The sequence below is a fragment of the Habropoda laboriosa genome, unplaced genomic scaffold (assembly GCF_001263275.1).
Source record: "Habropoda laboriosa isolate 0110345459 unplaced genomic scaffold, ASM126327v1 scaffold87, whole genome shotgun sequence".
Classification (NCBI taxonomy): Eukaryota; Metazoa; Arthropoda; class Insecta; order Hymenoptera; family Apidae; genus Habropoda; species Habropoda laboriosa.
Window position 1 is genome coordinate 1,686,746 of NW_017100209.1, and position 22,203 is coordinate 1,708,948.

At 37.0% G+C, this 22,203-nt stretch overlaps 1 protein-coding gene, 1 long non-coding RNA gene and 2 other non-coding genes across 4 annotated transcripts; 2 read left to right on the top strand and 2 right to left on the bottom strand.

Annotated features, from left to right (window-relative positions):
• Positions 1-48: 48 nt before the first annotated feature.
• LOC108570769 (COMM domain-containing protein 5-like) lies at positions 49-951 on the bottom strand. Its single transcript, XM_017932673.1, has 4 exons — positions 855-951; positions 575-767; positions 357-503; positions 49-232 (listed from the first exon to the last, which is right to left on the bottom strand). Exons 1-4 carry the CDS (start codon positions 949-951, stop codon positions 49-51), a joined length of 621 nt encoding a protein of 206 aa, XP_017788162.1.
• Positions 952-1,655: 704 nt separating this feature from the next.
• On the top strand, positions 1,656-1,728 carry Trnar-ucg. Its single transcript has one exon. It is a non-coding gene; the product is annotated as a tRNA-Arg (tRNA).
• A 355-nt stretch (positions 1,729-2,083) lies between these two features.
• On the bottom strand, positions 2,084-2,177 carry Trnay-gua. The gene is made up of 2 exons: positions 2,141-2,177; positions 2,084-2,119 (listed from the first exon to the last, which is right to left on the bottom strand). It is a non-coding gene; the product is annotated as a tRNA-Tyr (tRNA).
• Positions 2,178-5,318: 3,141 nt separating this feature from the next.
• On the top strand, positions 5,319-19,934 carry LOC108570770. Its single transcript, XR_001891369.1, has 4 exons — positions 5,319-5,577; positions 13,977-14,151; positions 15,648-15,927; positions 19,879-19,934. It is a non-coding gene; the product is annotated as an uncharacterized LOC108570770 (long non-coding RNA).
• The last annotated feature ends 2,269 nt before the right edge of the window (positions 19,935-22,203 follow it).

Here is a 22,203-nt window from a genome sequence, read left to right on the forward strand (position 1 = left end):
ATGAAAAAGATATATATATATATGTATATATTGGTTTTTATACAATTATCAGCTACATGTAATATTCTTTGAGGCACATTGTTGTTCAACTTTTTGCATTTCAACAAGGATAGTTGCTATGGCATGTCTTAGTTGATGAAACTTAGACAGAGATAATTCAAATATTTGTCGCTTCCCATTGTTAAATGTCCATTCCATTATAACATGTGGTTCCAAGACTCTATTCAATATACTAAAAATACACGAAATACTAAGTAAGAATTTTCTTGAAAACTCCAAGATTTTAACTTTTATGTCTAAATGATTGGTATTATAAAAGATTTCTAATAATGCCATTTATATGTATTTAAAATTACCTAGAAGAAACAGTAACATCTATGCGCCACTTGCAAGATATCAAGTGTGGATAAAATTTTGTTTTTTGTATCAAACCTGACATTAATTCTGGTCTCTTTTGACTATACACAACTGTAGACAAATCATCAATACATTCTGAAGATAATCTGCAAAAGACAATATGAAAGACAATATAAAACAGAATAAAAGGAATAAAATGTTACACACACACACATACCTTAATTCTTCTAATACTTGTTTAAATTCTATAGGTTTAACACTTTCGGACAATGTACCTAAATGAATCTTTAATATTGTAAAAATGACTGAATAATATTCATCTACAATTTCTTCTGGTACATTATACTTTTGGCTTATTCTGTCCAATATTCCATCCTCTATGTATTCCTGATTTATTGCTTTTACAGCTACTATAAATGATAAATTGCAAACCTTTCCATGAGACATGTTGTATATGACATATTGCACTTATAATATAATAGTAAAAATAAACTTACTTTGTATTAAAGGGCGAACAAATACCTTTTTCAATTCTGGAAGAACTTTTGTTTTATTTCCTAAAGCATACAAAAGTTGAGATTGAAAGGTTGTCATTTTTATTTTGATCTTGTTATTGTTATTGTTTTATAAGAAATGATAGTTCAAAAAGTTAATTTGATACACTAGGCACGCTTATCAATCTTGTTTATAAGATTTGGTAATAATATTAATAAAGAGATACTATTCTGTCAAGCTCATTGTCAGAGTTGATTTGTTTTCACAGTTTAATGCCATCTAGCAGAACGTGAGCACAGTGAATGTACAGGAATATGTAAAGTATTAAAATAATGAGAATCAAAATAATGCACGCTGTTTTATTTTGTAATAAGATAAAATACACCTCTAACGATTTTCGATATTTATTATTTTATTAAAAACGAAAATTGTATGCAAATAGAAATTAAATGTTAATTTAATGTTTACTTTAATGATATTCAACTTTTGAATAACATTTATAAGAACAGTTAATGTTATTATATGGAATATACATTTTAAAGAATATTTAATCATTTTTCTTTAATTTTAATTGCATATTGATTATTATTTAATTGATGTCGATAATATAGATTTCTGAACATTAAAAATGATTGTGTGGTCACGTTTTTACTAGAACATAATAAAAAGTAATAAGAATAATATGAATTTTTAGTTTCATTTATGTAATGTACATAACAAAGAAAGAATATTATGAAATATTTAAAAATAGTAAGTTATGTGAAGTACCATGATATGGAATGTTTGGATAGAATTATACAACTGACCGTGTGGCCTAATGGATAAGGCGTCGGACTTCGGATCCGAAGATTGCAGGTTCGAGTCCTGTCACGGTCGAACAAAATAATTTTTTTTTTCGTTCATTGCGTTGTTTCACATTACACTAATTTACTAAATTTCATAAAATCATTGTATGTGTATATATATTTTCAAAGAAAATTGATGATACAATTATATCTACTTTTTTTTGGATATGTGTGCATTTGATAATTGAAAAAAGTAATTTATTTGTCAGTAACGTTTTAAGTGCAATTATTATATACGTTTAAAAATTTTTTTAAGGTATATTCTGTTATTTATAGTGACTTGTAAAGTAATTATATTGTTACGAATTAATAATATTGGGTAAAAAATATGTTGTTTCAATACAATTTGAGTGCAGTAACACTTTTATACGAAGTGTAAAAAAATTTCCTTCGAGCCGGATTTGAACCAGCGACCTATGGATATCCAAATTTCAACAAGCCAACTACAGTCCACCGCTCTACCAACTGAGCTATCGAAGGTTTTACGATTATGATTCATCGCTGGAGACAAGATAAGTTCCATTATGGTATAAATTTTAATAAGCTTGCTTATTATCGACTTATTTCTGTAGTTAGTTTCACAGTTGATATTCTTCTTGTGAATTAAAATTCTTATAGATAGTTTATCATAAAATTCACTTTCAGCTTACGAAACAGTCCAGCACTTTGAAATATTTCAAGCACTGAATTATTTCAGGCAAAAGTCAACAGTAATTTAATATAATATACGAGTGAAATATTTTTGTAAAAAATTACTACGGCAGAAAAAAAAGTAATATTCAGTTCTTGTTCTTTGATATTAAAACTGTTAAGTTCTTTGTTAAAGAACACGCGTCTAGTAACATGACCCCAAAACATTTCATTCGATAGAGAAAGATAGAAGAGCCAATGCGACGAGGAGATGAGGGGAAATGGTTTTCGCATGCCCTGACATTATTACGAACATAAAGGTCGAAGGTATTTTTTCGAAAAGCTTGCTACTGAAGATTTTATACTTTCCAATACAAAAATCTCATAATAAAAATACAAAAATGCTATAAAATTGTGGTCATATTACTAACCAAGTATTGTGAACTACAATTGCAGGTTATGTAATTGTTCCGAAAGAACAGAATAAATTTAAAGGTAAAATGCAGAAGTAAAAAAATTTATGATTTCTAATGAAATATTTAATCGTTTTCTTTATATATTTGCCATTACTTTTACTTATTGTTAAAGGTAAGTTAAAATAAATGTTCGTTCTGGTACAATAATGAATTATCTTAAGTAACATATACATGTATTATTTATAGTCACCCTCAATCTAAATGGATCTAAAAAGATGAAAATCCTTGTAAAGTAGATAAACGGTCGTTGAGCACAAGTGTGAATGTTAATTTAATTACCATAGCTAATTAGCAAATTGCTACATGGTTGTAGGAAGTGACAATACATGATAACCTACCGCGTATGATTTTCATATCATTAAAAACCAATTATTAGTAGTTCGATAATTGCCGTTAATTTTTTAAATTACTTTTTCCAAATGTAATGAATGAAAAAAGTTACAAATTGGGAAAATATCTTAGTAATCGTAGGATATTTAATTTCAAAATATTTTCCTTCAGCTGAATTTGACAATTCGACGGTTTTTAACGTCGAAATCTTCCTGGGAGTGCCGTTTCTCTAATCAGAACATAGTGAATCTATCTTGACAAGACCACACCTAAATGTATATCGTACTTCAGACGAACCTCTCTTTCGATCTCTTTTCAGCTAGTCATTTGAACAACGGGGTATATCATTACGGTTATGTTGTGATTTTCACTAACCATCTTTTTCCGATGTTATACCCTTACAGTGAGAAACCATTCTCAAAAAATTGAAATTTTTGGTATATTTTTACAATAATAAATTTTTGTCACAAATAATTTAAATATATTTTGTTTTATTTAATGCTCATCAATTTAGATCGTTCAGTACGTAGTGGTAAATGTTTCAAGCATTTGTTTTGTTTATTTTTATAAAAAATTCTACACAATTGAATGATAATTCATAATTACATTAGTATACTTTCATAATATGGCGCGATGTATAAGCAGCAAGAGGGGGGACTTCAAACGGAAAAGTAGCAAATTCTCGATTGTAGAAGACTGTAAGGAGAGTATATCAATAATACAATAGACATCGTACTCTTCGGAAGTAAATATTCGTTATTGCCCCGGTGGAAGCTGGAGATTCGTACAAAGCACGGTTTACTGGTACAAGAATACTTGAAGATACTTATGAACATTGGTAAATATCGCAAGACCTCTGTTCTACACATTTTGTCTCTTAAAACAGGTGTTCTCACCGTACGATATGATCGTAATATTGATTCTTAATAAGCGACATTACATAATCGTTTAATTGCGAATTCCCGATACTAATTATAAGTCTGAATTTACATATACATATGTAATCGCGTGCACATAACAATTGCGTGTGACGGTAACATATGTTATAGGACCATGAAAACGTGGGTTACTTACGCATTTTCCCCCACATTAAATAATAATCTCTATCGATGCACCGATATATTCCTTTTGATTGCGTGCAATTTTTTTTCTTATGGATGACAGCGCCATCTTTCCACGGTATAAAAAATTAACCATCTATAAGTAAACATCGTCTGTATTTGAACTTTCATAATTACAGGACAATTAACTTAAATCTAACTATTGAACATTATATGGAATAGTAAGAAAATATTACGATGTTATAGGTTATATAAATGTACAATTTTGTCTAAGAACGAGCATAGTTTTTATTTATATCTTCCAATTTCGTTTTTGTATTATTAAATGTGACACTTTACAAATCAAATAAGTGTCATTCTTACTTCGACATGCACAAATTACCCCTGCACGGTCACGTGTCCCGTCGACAATGGTCGCAGAAGGATTGAAACGCGTCTCACCATCCACCAGCTGACGTCGACAGGCGGCACATCGTGTTCCTGCCATAGAGGAGGGTGAGACGGTTGGATAATTTCTTCCAGATCATGCTAACTCCAACGAACTGTTTTGAAGTGAAACGGGAGGAAGAATGGGCAAAGGATTGGACGGACAGGGAACATTAGAAGAACGCAGACGCGGACCTATTCGCAACGGCGGTATGGCGCTGTACGCTTGCGCGGATCGAGGCAGGGTTTGTGGACGAGGAAGAGGGTGCGAAACGAGAGAAAGATAATGGAAACGGTAAGAATAGAGAGAAAGATAGGCTCGCGTGACATGAAAGGAATAGAGTGAAGAAAATACGCTAAAGCCGAGAAATATATGGTACGATGTACAGAAACGTGACAGGACAATAATGAAGGAAGAACATACGATGCAATAAAAACATAGGGTACAAAGTCATTAGAGAAGTACAGTATACAAAAACGAAATAGTGGTCGAGTTGGAATTAGAAAATAGAATATCAAGATGAAATGAGAGAAATACTGTAGAATAAAGGCCGGAAGGGAAAGATAGAAATAGAGGAAACGATAATGACGCGTGGAAAGAGGAAGACGGTGAATGTAAAACTATACAAGGGGTAAAGGTGGGGATGGAACAGAACAGGCAAGAAAGGTGGCGCTCTCGCGCAGTCTGGCGTCGTCGGCCGATGGGTTTGCATCGAGGGCGTGTTTGGCTGTGGCATTCCTTTATTTCATCGTACTTGCAACTATTTAAACCGCCACATCGTTCGTTTGCTATTATATAGAGCGCGAGGACTGTCCTTTGAGTGTCGTAGCAAAGTTTTTAGCGGTCATAGAACGGTGACAAGAGACAACTGGTTATGCCGGTCGATGAGCCTTTGTGACTCGTGCCTTGGAGATCCTCATATACAACGGTCGCCGGCAGATGCGAGGGGTAATAAGGTAACGTTTCATTGCGAGAAAGCACACTTTCGAGCCGTTCGACGTGGACTGCTGTCCAGGCCGGTAGCGAATCGATTTTCACGAAGAGTGAAGCGGGAGCTGTAAGAGAGGGAGAGGAGAAGAGCGGAGAGAAGAGAGAGAGAGAGAAAGAGAGAGAGAGTGAGTGAGTGAGTGAGTGAGTGAAAGAGTGATGTGTGAGAGGGAAGAAAAGTAACATGGACAGTAATAGGGGCAGAATGTTTCTTCCTCCTTCCTTATTATTATTCCTTTTTTGGTACTTTAATATTCAATTTCTCTGTCTATAGTTTTCTATTTGTTTTGTTCAATTATGTTTTCAATATTTGTCCGTTCGTATGCGCGCGTGCATTTCTCGACTCGTAACCGAGGGACATGAACCCTTTACCGAAATCTTAGGACACGCTTCGTTCTAGTACCGCATCGGCAACGTAACCGTAAATTGATTGCTTAAATGTAACCGTGAACGTCAGAATGCTCTCGACAGTCCACTAAATCCGTTTTTCAGTTAACCGCAGCTGAAACAATGATACCTATGTTTGTTGCAAGTCTTGTTCTCTGATTACGAGATATCTAGAAGGCAGGGATAGTTGAACGATCTGCGCGTGAAAAATGGAACTTCATGATAGATCAATTTCAGCCATTGTACTTGATGCACACGAGCGCGAAGACGACCGTACGTCACCTTCAAGAATCGATGGATTTCCAAGCAACGTAAATCGATCCCCTATCGTTTCTTGATTGATTGTGAGAGTTCAAGAAAACAATTCCTCAAAGAAGATGCTACTTAGGAGGACGATCAAGAGGATTATCACCACGAGGAAAGGCGCGACGTTTAGCGACCTCTGCGTGCAAGTGCAAAAGTAATAATCGCTCTTCAAATATGCCCTAAACGAATTAGAAACCATTGACCGTTCGTAACGGAAAGTGATGCTTCTCGAATTATCGGATACTTCGTGTGTATTGGGATACTGTGTATGTGTGTGTATATCTGTCGACGCGAGTGCGGATCGTACGAACTGGTAATTGGACGAAATTTTTCGTTCCGTGTGGTTCCGCGTCTCTGACCCTCTTCCGCCCTCCGATTCTCCCTCGGTCGATAGACCCGACTCGACTCGTTGGGTTACTCTCTCCCGTGCGACTAGCGAAAAGGACGGAGACTGAGGGTCGAAGGAACGAGACTAGCAAAGTCACAGAGAAAATCGTATGATTGCAATATATACGTATACATATGCAGGACGGTGGTTTCCGTTGCGTTTCCGATCGATATCGCACTCACAAAGTGCTCGCGGAACGTCGACAACATGATGACAAACAAAGTGGCAGTAAAAGGCTGGCGCTGTTGGTGATAATTTAACCTTTTGTTTCGTAAGGATTGTCGAGCTGTAGGGAGTGGGAGGCCAGTGGGGTAACCACGGAGGGATTCGCGAAGCTCCGCGACCCGAATTAATCGGCGCACAGAACAGCCGGCGGAGTTAGGATTTCCGGAAGGAAACGATGTTTCTTTGCCTTTGACGGATCGTGTCCCCCTCTTCGGGCAATTATGCCTCTCGGCCACTCTACGCTTTGCTTTCGCTGGTGAGTTAACGATAGACGAGATTACCGAGCGTAATTGAATATAATAAAGTAAAATTTAATTTCGTTTTCTAAATGAAACGAAAATTATGGTAGTGTTTTGAGAAAATGAAATTTTCGTATATTGGAGATTTGTTCTTTTTCTTTTTACTTGTGTTTTCACGGAATAGAAACTTCGTCGTGTGGATGGACAAGTAAATTGATAACAAGTGACGTAGATTGAATTAGCAAACCTGTGCAAGAACTGTGATGCAAATGGTTTCACGTCGACTAACCGAGCTTCCTTCGTCGGTGAATCGGTGTTGTGATTCTTTCTAACTTATCGTTTCATTTGTTGTTTCGAAGGAAGTGATAACGAAAACGGGATCCTCTTACATTATCGTGTTTTTAATTCTTCACCGTAATCGCAGTAATAGGTTAGAAATTGTGCGGCAGGAAGATAAAGTATAATGGACAGAGATAATGAGTAAAGTTGGACAAACGAGTGTCTCTGCAGGGAGCCGTGAAAGAGGTCGTATGATCAGAGCTTTCGCGATGTCCCAATGGTGAATCCATAATGATCAGCTTCTCAGGATATCTACTCGTCGACTCTTTCATCAGAGATAGTCGTAAGATACGTTCTTTTGTCTTCGAATTATTTCTTACGAATTTCGGTTCTGTCGATAAACAAGGAGTCGACGTTTTTAGCGTAGAATACCAACATATGGTACCGTTGCTATATTTACCCATGAGTTGATGTGCATAGAAAACGTCACAGGATTTTAACTTTTTATAGATTATATAATTTAGTAATGCGTCATAACGTATATGAAGAGATCAGAAATCTTGGGGTTAATAGTAAATCAATATTACATTTTACGATTTGACAAATTGTTTCATGTTTGAAGTTCACCCGTATGTACCGTAAAATAAGGTTAAAAATCTAAACCAGTAAAGTTCAATCAACCCCGTTTGGTGCCATCTATAATGAGGGGCGTGCTGATTCTCCCGCGTATAATTTTTTAGGAGAAAAAATAATCCTAGTCGGACTAGACGAAATCGAGATCTATTGTTCGCGTCGAATTAACGTTCATGGTTTCTGTTTTTCCTGTGAGAACAGTACAGGTTGCGCGTAGCTAGATCTTCTTTCGCGGTGTCTACGGCTTACATGACTTTCGTCTGATGCGATTAAATCCTGGATACGTGTATGATGAGCGCACTGCAACAAGTAATCTCCTAGGGTCTTTGTAGTGCTTCGAGATTATACGCTTACGTGCAGGCTTGCTCGTCTTCCCTTGTTTCTTCGATATTGGACCTCGTTATTATTTGCTTGCACGTTCCTTCTTTGTTTGCAAAGTTTTCTTTCTTGATAAATTAAATAAATTACTTCATCATATAATGGTCGTTACTTAATTTCACATTTAATTCAGTTTCATTCGTTAAAGGTATTTTTAATAACAGTTTGAAGAGTTAATAGGTTAGTGTTTATAGACGGTGACTCGTTAAAAGCTATTGATTATAGGGACCTCTTGGATTGAGAAAGATTATGTAACAGAAGGATCTCTTTTAAAGGGAATTCTTTCGGAATTATTGAATTGCAAAAAAAGAAAATATGATTTTGATATTTAAAAAATATAACATTAACAATCTTCCTTGACTCGGAAGAAAAATGACGTTAGGTCGAAGCTTTTTCTTACGTCACGCTTGTCCTTTACAACCGCCTGTCTGTTATTAATTTGCCGTATTAAACACAGTAAGAATAAGCTGGTGCATTTTTTTAATTGACCACCCTGTATGCAGCTGCCGCGATAAAGGTTCGTCACTTGAAACAATTAGAAGTTCCCGTTTCATGCAGGTATAAGAGGACGAATTAATTAAGAGAAATTAAACATGTTTAATTCAGGAACATATTTCTTAAGTAACTAACCTTTTAAGACATATACGTCGAATCTCTTGTATTCGTGTTTTTAACTGTCATGCAAACATGTTTTTTTAGGATGATAACGCGGAAGCGAAATGTGTGCTAATAACCTGAACGAATGAATGAAAAATAGGAAGGACGTTGAGAATAAGAAGGCAGGCTTACCAACGTTATCACAGATATAACATTGTAATCTTTAATTATCTTAAAACGCGATCGTGTGGTGATTTACGCCAGTCTGGTTAGGGCTTAATCGACGAGCTGCTTTTTAATTTATCACTTGACAAATAATCGAATTTATTATTCATTGTGTAGATCCCTCCCGTTTCATTTTTTACATTTCGCAGAAAATTTTTGTTATGTTTTCCTTTCCTTTTTATCTTGAATAAACATGGTTGCAGCACCATGCATCCTTACGGTTAAACGTTCACAAACGTGAGATAACGTTTGATTTGCACAGTGTTGTTGCATAACGGTGGTAAATGAAACGAATTTTTTATTTTATCTGTTTTTTCTTTTTTTTTTTATTTATCTAACATTCGAGGGTGATTCCTCGTTTTATCATGAATATTCCGTTACAACTTCCCTGTTTTGTGTGACGCACGGCTGTGATGTCAATCGCGTTGGAAGATGCGCGCAATCGTCTTACGTACATACGTGTTGTGCAACGAATGCGGATACGAATGCAATCTGTGTTATTCGAAAGTCGGTACCTGTGTAGAAGGTTAAGTTCGCGTCGATGGAACAACAGAGAGTTCTTTATCGAATTTTTCTGGTATTGTTCTCGGCTAGGAACTTCAGAACAGATTGCGAATACTGAAATGCAAGGATTACCATTGTTTGCTATTCTAATATGTTTAATTTTGCGTTAGAAGCCATTTTGTTCAACGGTGTAAAGAAACGATAGTTTCGAACTTTTCGCCTTATTTTCATTCGAAGATTAGCGTCTTTTTAGTTGTACCACCTTTCCATAGATTCATCTTCTCGATATTTTGTTTTTAAATTTTGCAAAACCTAACCTAACCATGAAAATGAAAAATAATTTTAATGTTTACGTGTAAAATTCGATATTACAAAAATTCAACGCGAATGTAATATTTCTGTACAAGTCGTAGCGAGTTCGTTTTAACGTAAAAAGGAATTCGTCGTTTGTCTGTCACTGAATGATTAACGATCGTAACGTTCTCTCGTCACGTAATTCGCGCAATTACAGCGCGTCGTATTCGGCGTTGCTCGGCAGACATCGTGACGGCGTCGGTTTGTCTGGTCTGGTTCGTTCCTTACCTCGACAACCCTCGATGTCGTGGGGTGAAGACCCTGCACGTCTAGCCGGTGCCTCCCGTGCATTTCGTATTTATTATTTATACGCCGGCAAGTGTCTACATCCGGTAGGATACGCGCTGGAGATCCACTTCGTTAAAAGTATCGCCGTCGTGCTCTCCGACGCGAAATTACACGATTAGGGGCTTGCCATCGTGTGCTTTTCAAAGTGAACAACTAAATTCGATACGGTTCAACGTGGCGAGTTCGTTATTTCATGTAAATAGCGCGGTGTATGATGGCGCGAGTGGGTGGTGGTGGAGGGAGGTGTTTGACGATGATAAAATGAACGGTATACTTTTGGAGAAAATTGATGGGCTGATGAGAATTAGATGAAAATTGACATGAAGAGGGTTCGTTCGATTTTGGGGAATAGAAGTTGATTGTGTTTAAGTGGATTGCTCGATCTAATTTTAGGTTATGTTCGCATCACCAATGTCAATATAACTTTTTTTTTGTTTATTTCTTGTATTTCTGATACTGTACAATGTTATTTCATGTTCATTTTTAAACAGTGAATTCACTCCTGCATTATCTTATGCCATTAATTATGTAGGTACAATAACCATATCTCATACGAATGTTACGTATCAGTATTTCGCTTGAACCTTGAGCTTTGATCAAAGATTGAATCAGTGCGCAAAGACAATACTTTCTCAAGTTCACGAGTGCTGAATATTGTTTTTCTATTCACTATCATTATCATCTTGAAGTCTGGAAAATGTTAATTGTACAAAAAAAAACATAACCTTCAATGTTACAGACGAAAATACTCGTGAAAATTTTTCGATTATCAATTTATCAACAATTTTCTCTCCTTTACAATTTATTATACCCTTTTGACCATACAACTGTACACTTTTCGCCCACATAGTTCCAGCATTCTTCGTCTGTAGCTCACAATACAACTATGCCGCATCTCCAAGTGAAGTAGTCGGCAAAGGGTGCGCTTGAAATTCATAAATTCCTCCGCGTCTCCGTTAACTCACTCGTGAGAGAAGAAGAAGGTGATCCGGACGGTGGTATGGATTAAAGGGTAGAATTTGTTGGATTTGCATTTTTATCGGCGAGCCATTGATTGTTTATGGGCGCTGAGAGATGTCTGGAATGAATAATGAAAGATAGGTTAGGTTATGATCGAAAGAAACACAGACGCGAATACCAGTATTTATATCTGAATTACAACTATTTATATCCACTGTCTGTCTCTATTGTGTGTGCGTGTGTCGTTTATTATTTATACGAGACGAGGGTGCACAAGCTGCGTGACCGTGGAAAAGCAGTAAAGGGGGGCTCATGAAGTATTCAGACGCGTATGTGAACATGATATCCTTGCGCTGAACTTACGATATATCCGCTTAGAAAACTCCTCCTGGACCGAAATTTTTATAAGCTTCTTGTGAAGCAAAAAAAAAAAAAATCACTGCTAGTGAATAAATTTTGCTTACTTTGCAATTTTCCGAAACAAATTTTGTAGATTTTTCTGGAAAAGAAAGATTTAGATATCCTGAAAGATTTTTGAAAATTTGTTTTTTAGAGATCTGCAGACTTTTTAATTTGGAAAAAATTACGATAGAGTAAGAAATTAAATTTTCCAAGTGTTTCTACTTAGGTGATCTTATAGTGGTTACGGAACAATTTCTGGTCCAATATTTCCTCGTGCTGTGCTTACATTTTATTACTGAAAAATACGAGAAAAATGTCGTGTAAATAGAAGTTGAGAAATTACAGTTTATCAAGAAGTTATAACGAGAGAAGTGATATTAGATCGGCTTTTAATACGATGGATAGCTGTGTATGGAGGAGGTCCATGAAAAACTGGAAGGAAATGGAATTTCAAAAGATGTAAACTGATTAAAGATGAAGCATTTTTTTTTTCCAGAACTCGATAAAATTCGATTTGTAATAAAACCTACATTACCCCGATATTAAATTCTCGTGGATAGAAATAAGCCAGCTTCCTATATCTTCGTCGTAGCGTTTTAATCAAAAATTGACGATACTTAATTACGCGGAACGTATTAGCGGAAGCTATTTTCAAAGAACAGTTAATTTTTACCGATGAAAAAATTGGTCCTTTCACGCGGGAAATAAGGCGTATTCTCAATGGAGAATTTCATTGTTATTGAAACATTAGTGTAATTGCGAAGCTTCTCTCTCTCTCTCTCGTAGATTTTTGTTCGTCGTCTTGATGGTATATCCGTTGAGAAAGCACTCCAGAGAGTTCTTGGTAAAATACAGTTTGCTAAAGATATAATATACCGAATCAAGACAATTAGAGTCGGAATGAATCAAGTTTCAGGGACGAAGGAAGTGCCGCCGTGTTCCGTGCGCTGGTATTTTTCACCGAACGCCCACACGGTGTCCAGGAATCTTCTTTGTTAGATTTTAACGAGATTAAAGCTTGAAAGAAAATACAATGGAAATCCTTTGAGGATGAATCATAGACATTCGTGAGATATTCATAGAATTTTGGTTAAGATAGGGTCGAAATTATTGCCCCCTTTAAATTCACTTTTGCTAAAGCAGACCTGGAAAATTTGAATTTTTTCATTTCTATCTATTTTTCTGACAACGACTAACTGAACTATCAAATGTTCCATTTTTATGAATCGATAAGTCACGTTTCAATTTGTCAGGATCGAAGAGCACGTATAAAATAAATTCAACGAGACGTACAATTTTTAGATAAAATAGATAAAAATTGTTCACTTCGATTCAATTTTTTGTAAAGCAAACCTTGGAAATGATAATTTCTTCATTTCCCGATGATCCAGTAACGATCTAATCGTCTTGACTATCAAACGATCCATTACCGAATTAGCCCCTTGTCTTATAGCAACCAGCCGTACTCGCTGCATAGATTCTGGTCGGGATGCGATAAAAGTAGTTATATTAATAACGAAAAATAATTCTAATTCTAACTTTCGTTTCGATTCGTAAAACTGAAGATTACCAAATCTAATTAATCCATAATAAATCAGCCTTTCTTACCTAATACAATACTAAAACGGTAAAAATCCGTCGCGTAAATTCCTCCCAAAGAAAAGTCATAAGTCAAGGGGTTAATAAGTCATCCTTCGAAGAATGATCGATGATCTCACCAGGTGTCACTTCGATCCTCTCTTAATAAAAATGATCTAACACCATGGGAGGAGATGAAACGTTTCGTCAAAGCGTTCGTTATTTACCAGCAAGAATAACCATTTTACGTAAAATATCTCTTTCTCTCGATAAAACGATATTTAATCATCTGTGATATTAAACAGAGTCGCGGGGGAGATCGATGGGAATCCTTTTTAACCGGGCAGATGTCCCCGTAATTAAGCTGTCCTCCTGGAAATTGGAACCCCGTTCTCCTTATTAGCTCTTTTCGTCGCGTTATATCTCTTCTTCACCTTGTAACACTTGTACAAGCTTGTCGATATATCGAAGTCGACTTCAATCTCTCTCTCGTGAAATTACCTCTTTCCTACTTAATCACCTTTTCTTTTCTCCACGTACAATATCAGGCCATCTGCGATTTATCTTTCGTGGATTTACCTCGCCCGTACGAACGAGTCTAGTTTTTCTCGTTGTTTGTTCACAGATGAGAGGCAAATTCGTTGGTTCGATTTCTACTCGGACGTAGTTTACATGGATGGGGCAAACAGGAAAGGCTAAGAGAGCACTCGAAAGAATCTCGTCTCCCTGGTTCTCGGCCTGCTTCTTCGTCGAATCGCGTTCGTCGATCAGGGATTGGATTGATTTCGCCGTGGCCAAGCGTGAGTATCCTGTTGTTCAGTTGACTCGTCTCCGGGGACCGTATGGATTATAATGTATTCGTCGGTGGTGAAAGAGGTTTGCTTGGGTTAAAAAAAGAGAGGAAGCCTTGGGCGCAATTTTCGTATTATTTTTCGCTTTGTAGAATCACCTTTGAAATTTTCTAATTTTTGTGTAACTATGAATCGTTTTATAATTAATAAAATATTGAATTGTATTACGTTCTTTTTAATCTACTTGCCCGCGTTTAATCTCGTTCGAGCCTTAAAAGAGTATTCCTTGTTTGCCCAATGGAAGTTCCAAGAACGTGTAAAAAAATATGAACTTCCTTTTCGAGAATATTCTGCTCGATCGTATCAAATTCGAATAGTTCTTGATGTTGCAATTTTGTCAGAATTTTTACTCGAGATTTCTCCGATTTTCTCCCGAACGTTAGATAGATTTTTCACGTAGTCGTTGTTGAAGATTTTCCTTCTTCCCTGGAAAGACTTTCGAAAGGCGAACGAGACGTAACGAGACGCGATTTAAAGCGTTCCTAAAAATAACGGAAACGAAGGAAGTTCCCTAAGCTGCGGAGCTTAACTCAGACAGCATCAATCCAGAGTTTAGTTGCTAAGTCAGTGTTGCCCACAGCTGAAGCCCTCTAAGGATCCTCATTTCCTACGTGTCTCTAGAAATAAAGTAGTTAACACTGTTCATATTCCCACGTACATTCCACGTTGAACATGAAACCTTAATACCATTGAGAACGTATATTTTCGAATCGTTGAAACATCTAGTTAAATAATCGAGATAACGTGTAACCTATTGGACAAGTATCGACGAGGTTTCGGTGCAACATATTGTACAAACTAAGCGGATAGATAAAACATTAGTACTATAATATGGATAAAGATTATCAAGTTAGGCATCTGAATAAATAGACAAATTGAATGAATTTTTTTTTATTACGCACTATTCTGTCTTATCTTAAGATGAGAAACAGTAAGATTGAATCAGAAATTTTTAAAGAATACAAATTTCCTTCCTAGAAATTTACAAATTCAAACACCCGAGATTCTCAAGCTCGTTCTAGAAGAGCTTCGAGTCACAATTCAGTGTTTTTACGAACCCCCTCGATTCACGATCGTTACTAAACCTGAGAGAATCGTACCTCAGTAGATTAGTCAATCGAATCACAAATTTCCTTTCTAGAAATTCGTAAATTCAAACACCCGAGATTCTCAAGCTCGTTCTAGAGGAGCTTCGAGTCACAATTCAGTGTTTTTACGAACCCCCTCGATTCACGATCGTTCCTAAACCTGAGAGAATCGCACCTCGGTAGCTCACTCGATCGTATCACAAATTTCCTTCTGAAAACATCAAGTTCCTCAAGCATCCTTAGTCTCAGAAATTCTCAAATTTCAAAACCCCCAAGATTCTCAAGCTCGTTCTACGAATTAGCTTCGAGCCAGCCACAATTTCTACCGATTTCACAAAACTCCCCCGTGAATTGCAGCGATCGTTGCCGGGAGCGAGGATGGCAAGGAGCAGTGGCACTGCAAACGCAAACCGGCGATGCACCGATTGCACCGTCGTCGTTCATCGCGATGCCGCTGTCGCAGCTCGTAGTACGTTCGCTCTCGAGTCACGATCGATCGGAATCGGGTACGGTAGGAACGACCACGGCACTGCTACCTCTGGCTACACCGGCTACGCTGCCAATTTCGATCAGGGAGAGGGCACGGCCGATTAGAGTCGCCCCTTTCGATACAACTGCCGAGCGGCACGTGAGTCACGTAAGTTTCACCACCAAGTAGAACTGATGTCTTTTCTTCTTCTTCTCCTTTGTTTTTCCATTCTTTTTTTCTCTTTTTTTTTCTTTTTTTTCGTAACCATTGTCGAGTACGCGAGATTGATTTTTCTTTTTGAAGTCCGAGAGTGTGCGTTGTCGATAGAAGGTATCGAATGACCCCATTTTTCACCAGACTTCATTCGGCTTTTGTTTTAAGGTTAAGGAATCTTTTTTTTTCTTTTGTTCAACATTGTTTTATACTCAAGTTAAGCATTGTAGTTTTTTGATTATTGATGAAATGTGTTAGGGGAATTGTGGAAACTTTTTATCTGGAAGATTCTTGGAAAATTCGTGAGTTGGGGTTAGGTTAGGTTCGTGACAACTTCAGCAGGTTTTTTTTCGGATGTTTTTGAGAAAATTAGTAACTCGGTATTAGGTCACGTTTAAAATTAGCGATTCGTTAGAAGAGGTGGCCGTTCCTTTCATCATTTACTTTTCACTGTATCACTGGAGACACATTGTGTATAAATAAAATACAGATGAAAGATTGATAAATCTGGCTTTCACTTATTTCCAAGTTTTACATTCGCACGATGTATTTTCCATATGATAAGTAGTTTCTTTTCTTCTTTTTTTTTTTTTCTTCACTTAAAACAAGCAAGGTGCTTCGTCGTACAAAAGCGCGTGTACGAGTAATTTCCTTGAAAGAAAGAATAAACAAGTAAAAAATTACTTCTTTCTTTTTTTTACTAGTGGTGTAAAAAATTAGTATCGATAGCATGACACTGTTGTTTGACCGTGAAAAAAAAAAAGAAGAGAGAAAACACATAACGACTGTAAAGAAAGCGAATATTGATTTTCGCGAAGGTTTAGCGATAAACCTGTCGCCGTTTCGGTGAAAACGCCGCGTTAACCATCGGTCAAATTAGACTCTAGTCGCTCGGTTATTGGTTTTATCGCTAAGTACTGGAACTTTTTTCGATTTGTGTTCCGCGAACCATGCACGCGTGTTACGTTTCGTTTGTTACACAATAAACGAGCGACACGTGCATTGTTGCCTGATGCACGACAATAAACTAATTATCACCTTTCCGTGTTATGCTCCGCGATAAAAGAAAGAATACTCTTGAAAAGAACAAAAAACGAAAAAATATGAAAAAATAAAACCTGAGAAAATTCAATCAACGTGAATTTTTTCATACCACAATCATATCCAATTTTCATCGTGAGAAATACATTTTACACGCATGATGTACTTTAATCTTCTTGGAGATGAATTTTTGAAAGTCAGAAAAAACAATGATTGAACTTCTTGTTTAGTTATATTTTATTCAGCTTAATCCATGGGAATGGAACCAAGAGAAGGGAACGCACTAGGGGAAAAAAGAAGAATTAAAAATATTTCCACTATCGTCGTACACTTCAATTGTATTATTTATTTCACCGAAATTCTGGATAAATAACAAGCTTTAAATATTGTATAAATTAATTTATAGAAAAATAAAGGAATTAAAAGTCACTAGAATATTCGAATATTAAAAGAATTACCAAGATTATGGAATAAAGTATCGTAAAGTTGGCGGAATGAAATTAAAAATCTGGAATAATATAGTGAAAGAAAACGATGATTTCCCGGAGGAAACGCAGGTGCCATTATTAGTCATAGCTGCACAATGCGACACTGACTGGTCCAATCAGATGAATCTCCCCAAGAAATGACGCAACTTGGACATCATCGGTATTGGCACCCGTGATGTTCGCCAATCTCGATTTACCCTCGCATAAATCTCAAGATTAACGTCTGAGCCCGAGATTAAAGAGTTCCCTATTATCTTTGAACGGTGAAGTTTTCATCCGCAATTAGAAGGGCTCGAAGTTTTGGCTAACGCGTAGAACGAAGTCGGTGTTATTATGTAACAAACCGCCTACTGACGTAACGATAGTGAAAAAATGCGCGATGAATTCTTATCAGTTGTTTGCTGCGTCGTCGCGTATCGTTGCATACTAATCGTTACACACCAAGAAGAATCTCACGAATTCTTTTTTTCATTCCTTTGTGTTGGTAGTACAATTGAATCGCATCGTTACCGGTTTTTCTATCAAACGTTTTCAATTCATTTCGAATTTTTCGATTGTTCGAAGAATTAAGAAAGGTTTCTAGAATTTTGGAGATTAGATAAGACGAGGTTTCTTGCTAAATCTGATAAATTCGTGGAAACTACAGCATTTTAAGAAGTCAGCGAGGGATATGTTCAAGTGGCATGAGTAATTGGGTTCTTGTAGGTTGTCCGACAAAGTCAGCGTAAACACGAAATTGTGAGTCATATTGATACTAAAAAGGAGGGTATTTACCGTGTATTTTTATTTTATTTTATTATCTTCCTTATATATTTTCCTTCCCCTTTTTTCATTCCTTTAATTAATAACTGCTCATTTTTGTGTGATATTACTATGTCACGTATGTAAGGGTGGTTTACAAGTCACGTCACCGTTTAAAAATTCGATTATTTTCATACGTTGAATTTTTCCACGATAAATTTACAAGGAACAAACTTTCGAAATCTGAAACAAACATTTTTAAACGGTGACTTATGTGTCACCCTATACATAATCCTACTAAATAGCGATAAAACTTCTCTGAAAACATTCAGTTAGTGAAAATTAACAAACCGCTCTACTTATAAATAAAATTAAAAAAGTTATAAATTGAAAAAAAAAGTAGAAACTTTACAACCTTGAGAAATTCTAATTAAACGCTACACGTATAGAAACTGCACACTCTCACTGCCGCAAAAGTGAAGCAATGTCTCTCTCTCTCTCACACAAACACACACAGACACACACAAGTGACCCACTCGATTTAACCCCTTCCGGTTCCATGTCCCTTCCTGTTGACCTATCAACTCGCATTAGTTTTTTCTTTTTTTTCCCCTAACCTACGACATAGAAACTATGCGAAGGCCTTGACATATTCGGTTGGCATATTGCTCGCTCTTACACGCGCGAACGCTTAAATAGTGCAAACGACGAATTATCGACCACATCGCGACCGTTTTCACGTGTGTGTGTGTTTTGTTGTGTGGCAGACGTTAGCTTCCCAACAAAGAGCTCCACATTGAAGCGAAAACTTTCGTCACGGCAGGGGGGCCAATCATCGATGAAACAGCGCGTGGTTGGATGTTAATCAATAAGAATCTTTTTTTTTTCCGCGGTTGGTACACCTGAGGTAATGCGCGGGAAATGGATCCTCGGCAAATCGATGACGAGAGAGAGAGGCAGGGAACGAGTAATTAGGGGTATCGAAATGACGGGACATGGAGGGATTCGCGGCTCTATGATCGGATTTGTTCGATTTAGATGGAGTAAGAGGTTTTTCACGGCGAGGGTTGGAAGGTTTAAAGACGTTTGATTGGATCAGGGTATCGGGCGAATAAGTTGTAGAGTTAAAGAGATCGCGTTTGGTAAGGGATGATTGGTGTGATGCTATTATAACAGGAATGAGAAAGTTGGTGGAAAGTAAAAGCTTTTTCTTTTAGGGCTTTCTGTGGAATTGCACGGAATTCTGATTTATCAAAAATTGGGGTTTGTTTAATGGAGTTTTACGGTGAATTAGGTTTCTGAGATATTGAGGTTAGGAATGAAATTGTCTGTGAACGTGTACAAGAGTGAAAGGAGTTAATGTTGAATCACTAATTTTAGGAACATTCTAATGGATATAATCTGAAATGATGCACTTGAAAGAATTCCTTAATGACTTTCAATTGAAGTTAAGAATTATTAACAAAGTAAGCAGTAATTAGCGAATATTGCAGTTAAATGTTTCTTTATTTACAAAATTTTCATACATGCACTTTCGATTTAATTGAGACGATTTGCAAAATTAATTAGCTTAAATTAGTCGGCGTGTTCTGTTGTTCATTTTCGATTCAACCGGCGGCTCTCTCTGTGTTCACAGAAATCAAGAGGACGAGCGCAACTCGCAGAATGGACAAGTGCGGGGTCTACTTGTCTGAAACTTTCAGCAATTAACACAGACCAAAATTGATTTAACAAGCACACCGATACACTTTGTCATCAACAAGAACTAATTGACGGTCGTTGAAACTAAGTAAACCGAGGAAACCATTCTACGAACCTTTTCTTCCACATTTCCACCGAGCATTTTTCATTAACCGCTTAAAATCTCGTCCGTTAAAAACGTTCAAGCTGTTACTTTAATATTTGCATCTTTATAATACGTACTATAAAATAATTCACCGATATCTCTACTTTCGTACAATCAACATTTTAACTGTCACACAAAATTTTTGTTTACTTCTCACTGCGCCGCCATACTGTTCCCATGTGACCGCGCGTCGTTTCCCATAACCCTGTGCGGCGCCATGTAAAAATGATGCGCGAGCATACATAACCTAACATGGTAGTAAACGTGTTAAATATCAGCGTGCAGCTGTTTGACCTGATTTCAAGGTTTCACCGGAGGAATACTTCAAGTTTGCATTGAACGCGTTTGCATAGAGTGCGTTAACGAGGAACTATGCGGCAATATTTCACCGATCGTCGTGAACGAGAGTAGGCTCTAAAGCCCTGGACAAAGCAATATGTGCAGTGAAACACGTGTGCACGCACGATCAAACGAGTGTGTTTCTCTAATATTTTTATTTCACCCCGGAGTCATACCGGTTTAGCCGTTTTATGGCATGAAGAGGCGTCTTAATCGAGCAGCAGTTCACGTTGGGAGGCCGGGACCTAAGTATAGACGCGAATACTTATTTTATGTATAAATCGATTTTCTCTACCTCTAACGAGCTATATTTAGGTCCGCCTTTCCTCTCTTCTGCTTCGATCTACCCTTTATCTTAACAAGTCGACGTAGAAAGTTTTGACGAACAGTGCAACACGCGATCATACCGTAGGAAAATACGTTTCAAACGTTGTATCATGATCGAGAAAAATTGGGTAACGAAGAAAACGTGTGTTGTGAACTGGACAAAAATGCACACACAACGATCGTAACTTAATGATATACATATATACATCAAAGGATGTATTTCGTTGCATTATAGATGAAACGAATGCTAAATAAGTGTACTGCGGTATTGGACGTTTGATGTATGGATTAAGGAACTGGTCTTTGGACAGATATACGGGGTGTTCAAGCAATGTCGTGCCAAATTTTCGGAACAAACAGTCCGTTCAAGTAAACAAGACGCATTTAATTAACTTACAGTCCAAAAATCTTTGTGAATTATTGTTAAGGTATTTTTTATGAGGTCAATTGAGAAGTGTTTACGTACGGTGTATCCATTTATAGGAAAATTAAAATAATTTTGTTTCTGTAAACAAATATAGAAAGTAAATAATATTCTTAATCGTTTAAATAGTTACAATGTATCCCCAAAATTTGGCACAGCATTTTGAAACATCTGGTATATACATAACACACTATTCAACAGAAAAAGCGCTGACCTAACCTCTCACCATTTAAAACGAATAGCTAAAGCCAAACGTCTACTTAAAAAACATGTAATATACTTAAAAAAAAAAATCACTCCAATCATCCGAATTACCATCCTCCATCGTTCAAAGATTTTTTTCTAGAAACGCCACTGAAACTCGAACAAAACGAGGTCCACTCTTGCACGTGGACAACTCGGCGGATTCGACATTGCTGGTGATATGAATCGAATATGCATCAGAAGAGGGGAAGAAAGAAAAAGAAACGAAGAGGAGAAAGAGAGAAAGAAATGTGCACGCTCTCGATGCCAGTAAGCTGGAATTCGAATTCATCGGCCACCGATGGAGAAAGATGCGCGGATAGTTTCCACGGATGGCGACGAAGTGACTGCGTTCCATGGACGTCCACATCTGCCAACCGAGGAGGGCGTATTGCCAATTCGTTTCGTTGGGTGTTTTTGCGTGTGCATTGTGCCAACTGGGCCAAGGGTCGTACTGGACGTCTAGAGGGGAAACGAGAAGACAGAAAGAGGAAAGTTTTCTGTTTTCTCCATTTTTTCCCCTCCCACTTTCGCGTCACCGCTCCTTTCGCCTATACTGAATCACGTTAGGAAACGCATTGTGTTTCTCCCGTTCGTCACGTGGTGCCGCGGATGCATTTATGACCAAGGATGAAACGTTGTAGCAAGGCAGCGCATGATCTAGCCATTCTTAAAATAAACGTTTCCGTCTGTTTGTTCACGAGAAATTTCGACAGATAGGTTGGTAGTATATTATTTTTAATGATCGGTCCACGTGCAACGTGGGAGTAATATTTAGGGAT

Bases quoted from the DNA above. Each gene is read 5' to 3' on its own strand.
- LOC108570769 (XM_017932673.1), bottom strand. From the start codon at position 951: ATGACAACCTTTCAATCTCAACTTTTGTATGCTTTAGGAAATAAAACA. The intron at 504-574 runs GTATGTGTGTGT...TGTCTTTTGCAG, and splicing joins CAAGTATTAGAAGAATTAAG to ATTATCTTCAGAATGTATTG. The intron at 233-356 runs GTAATTTTAAAT...GTGTATTTTTAG, and splicing joins GATGTTACTGTTTCTTCTAG to TATATTGAATAGAGTCTTGG.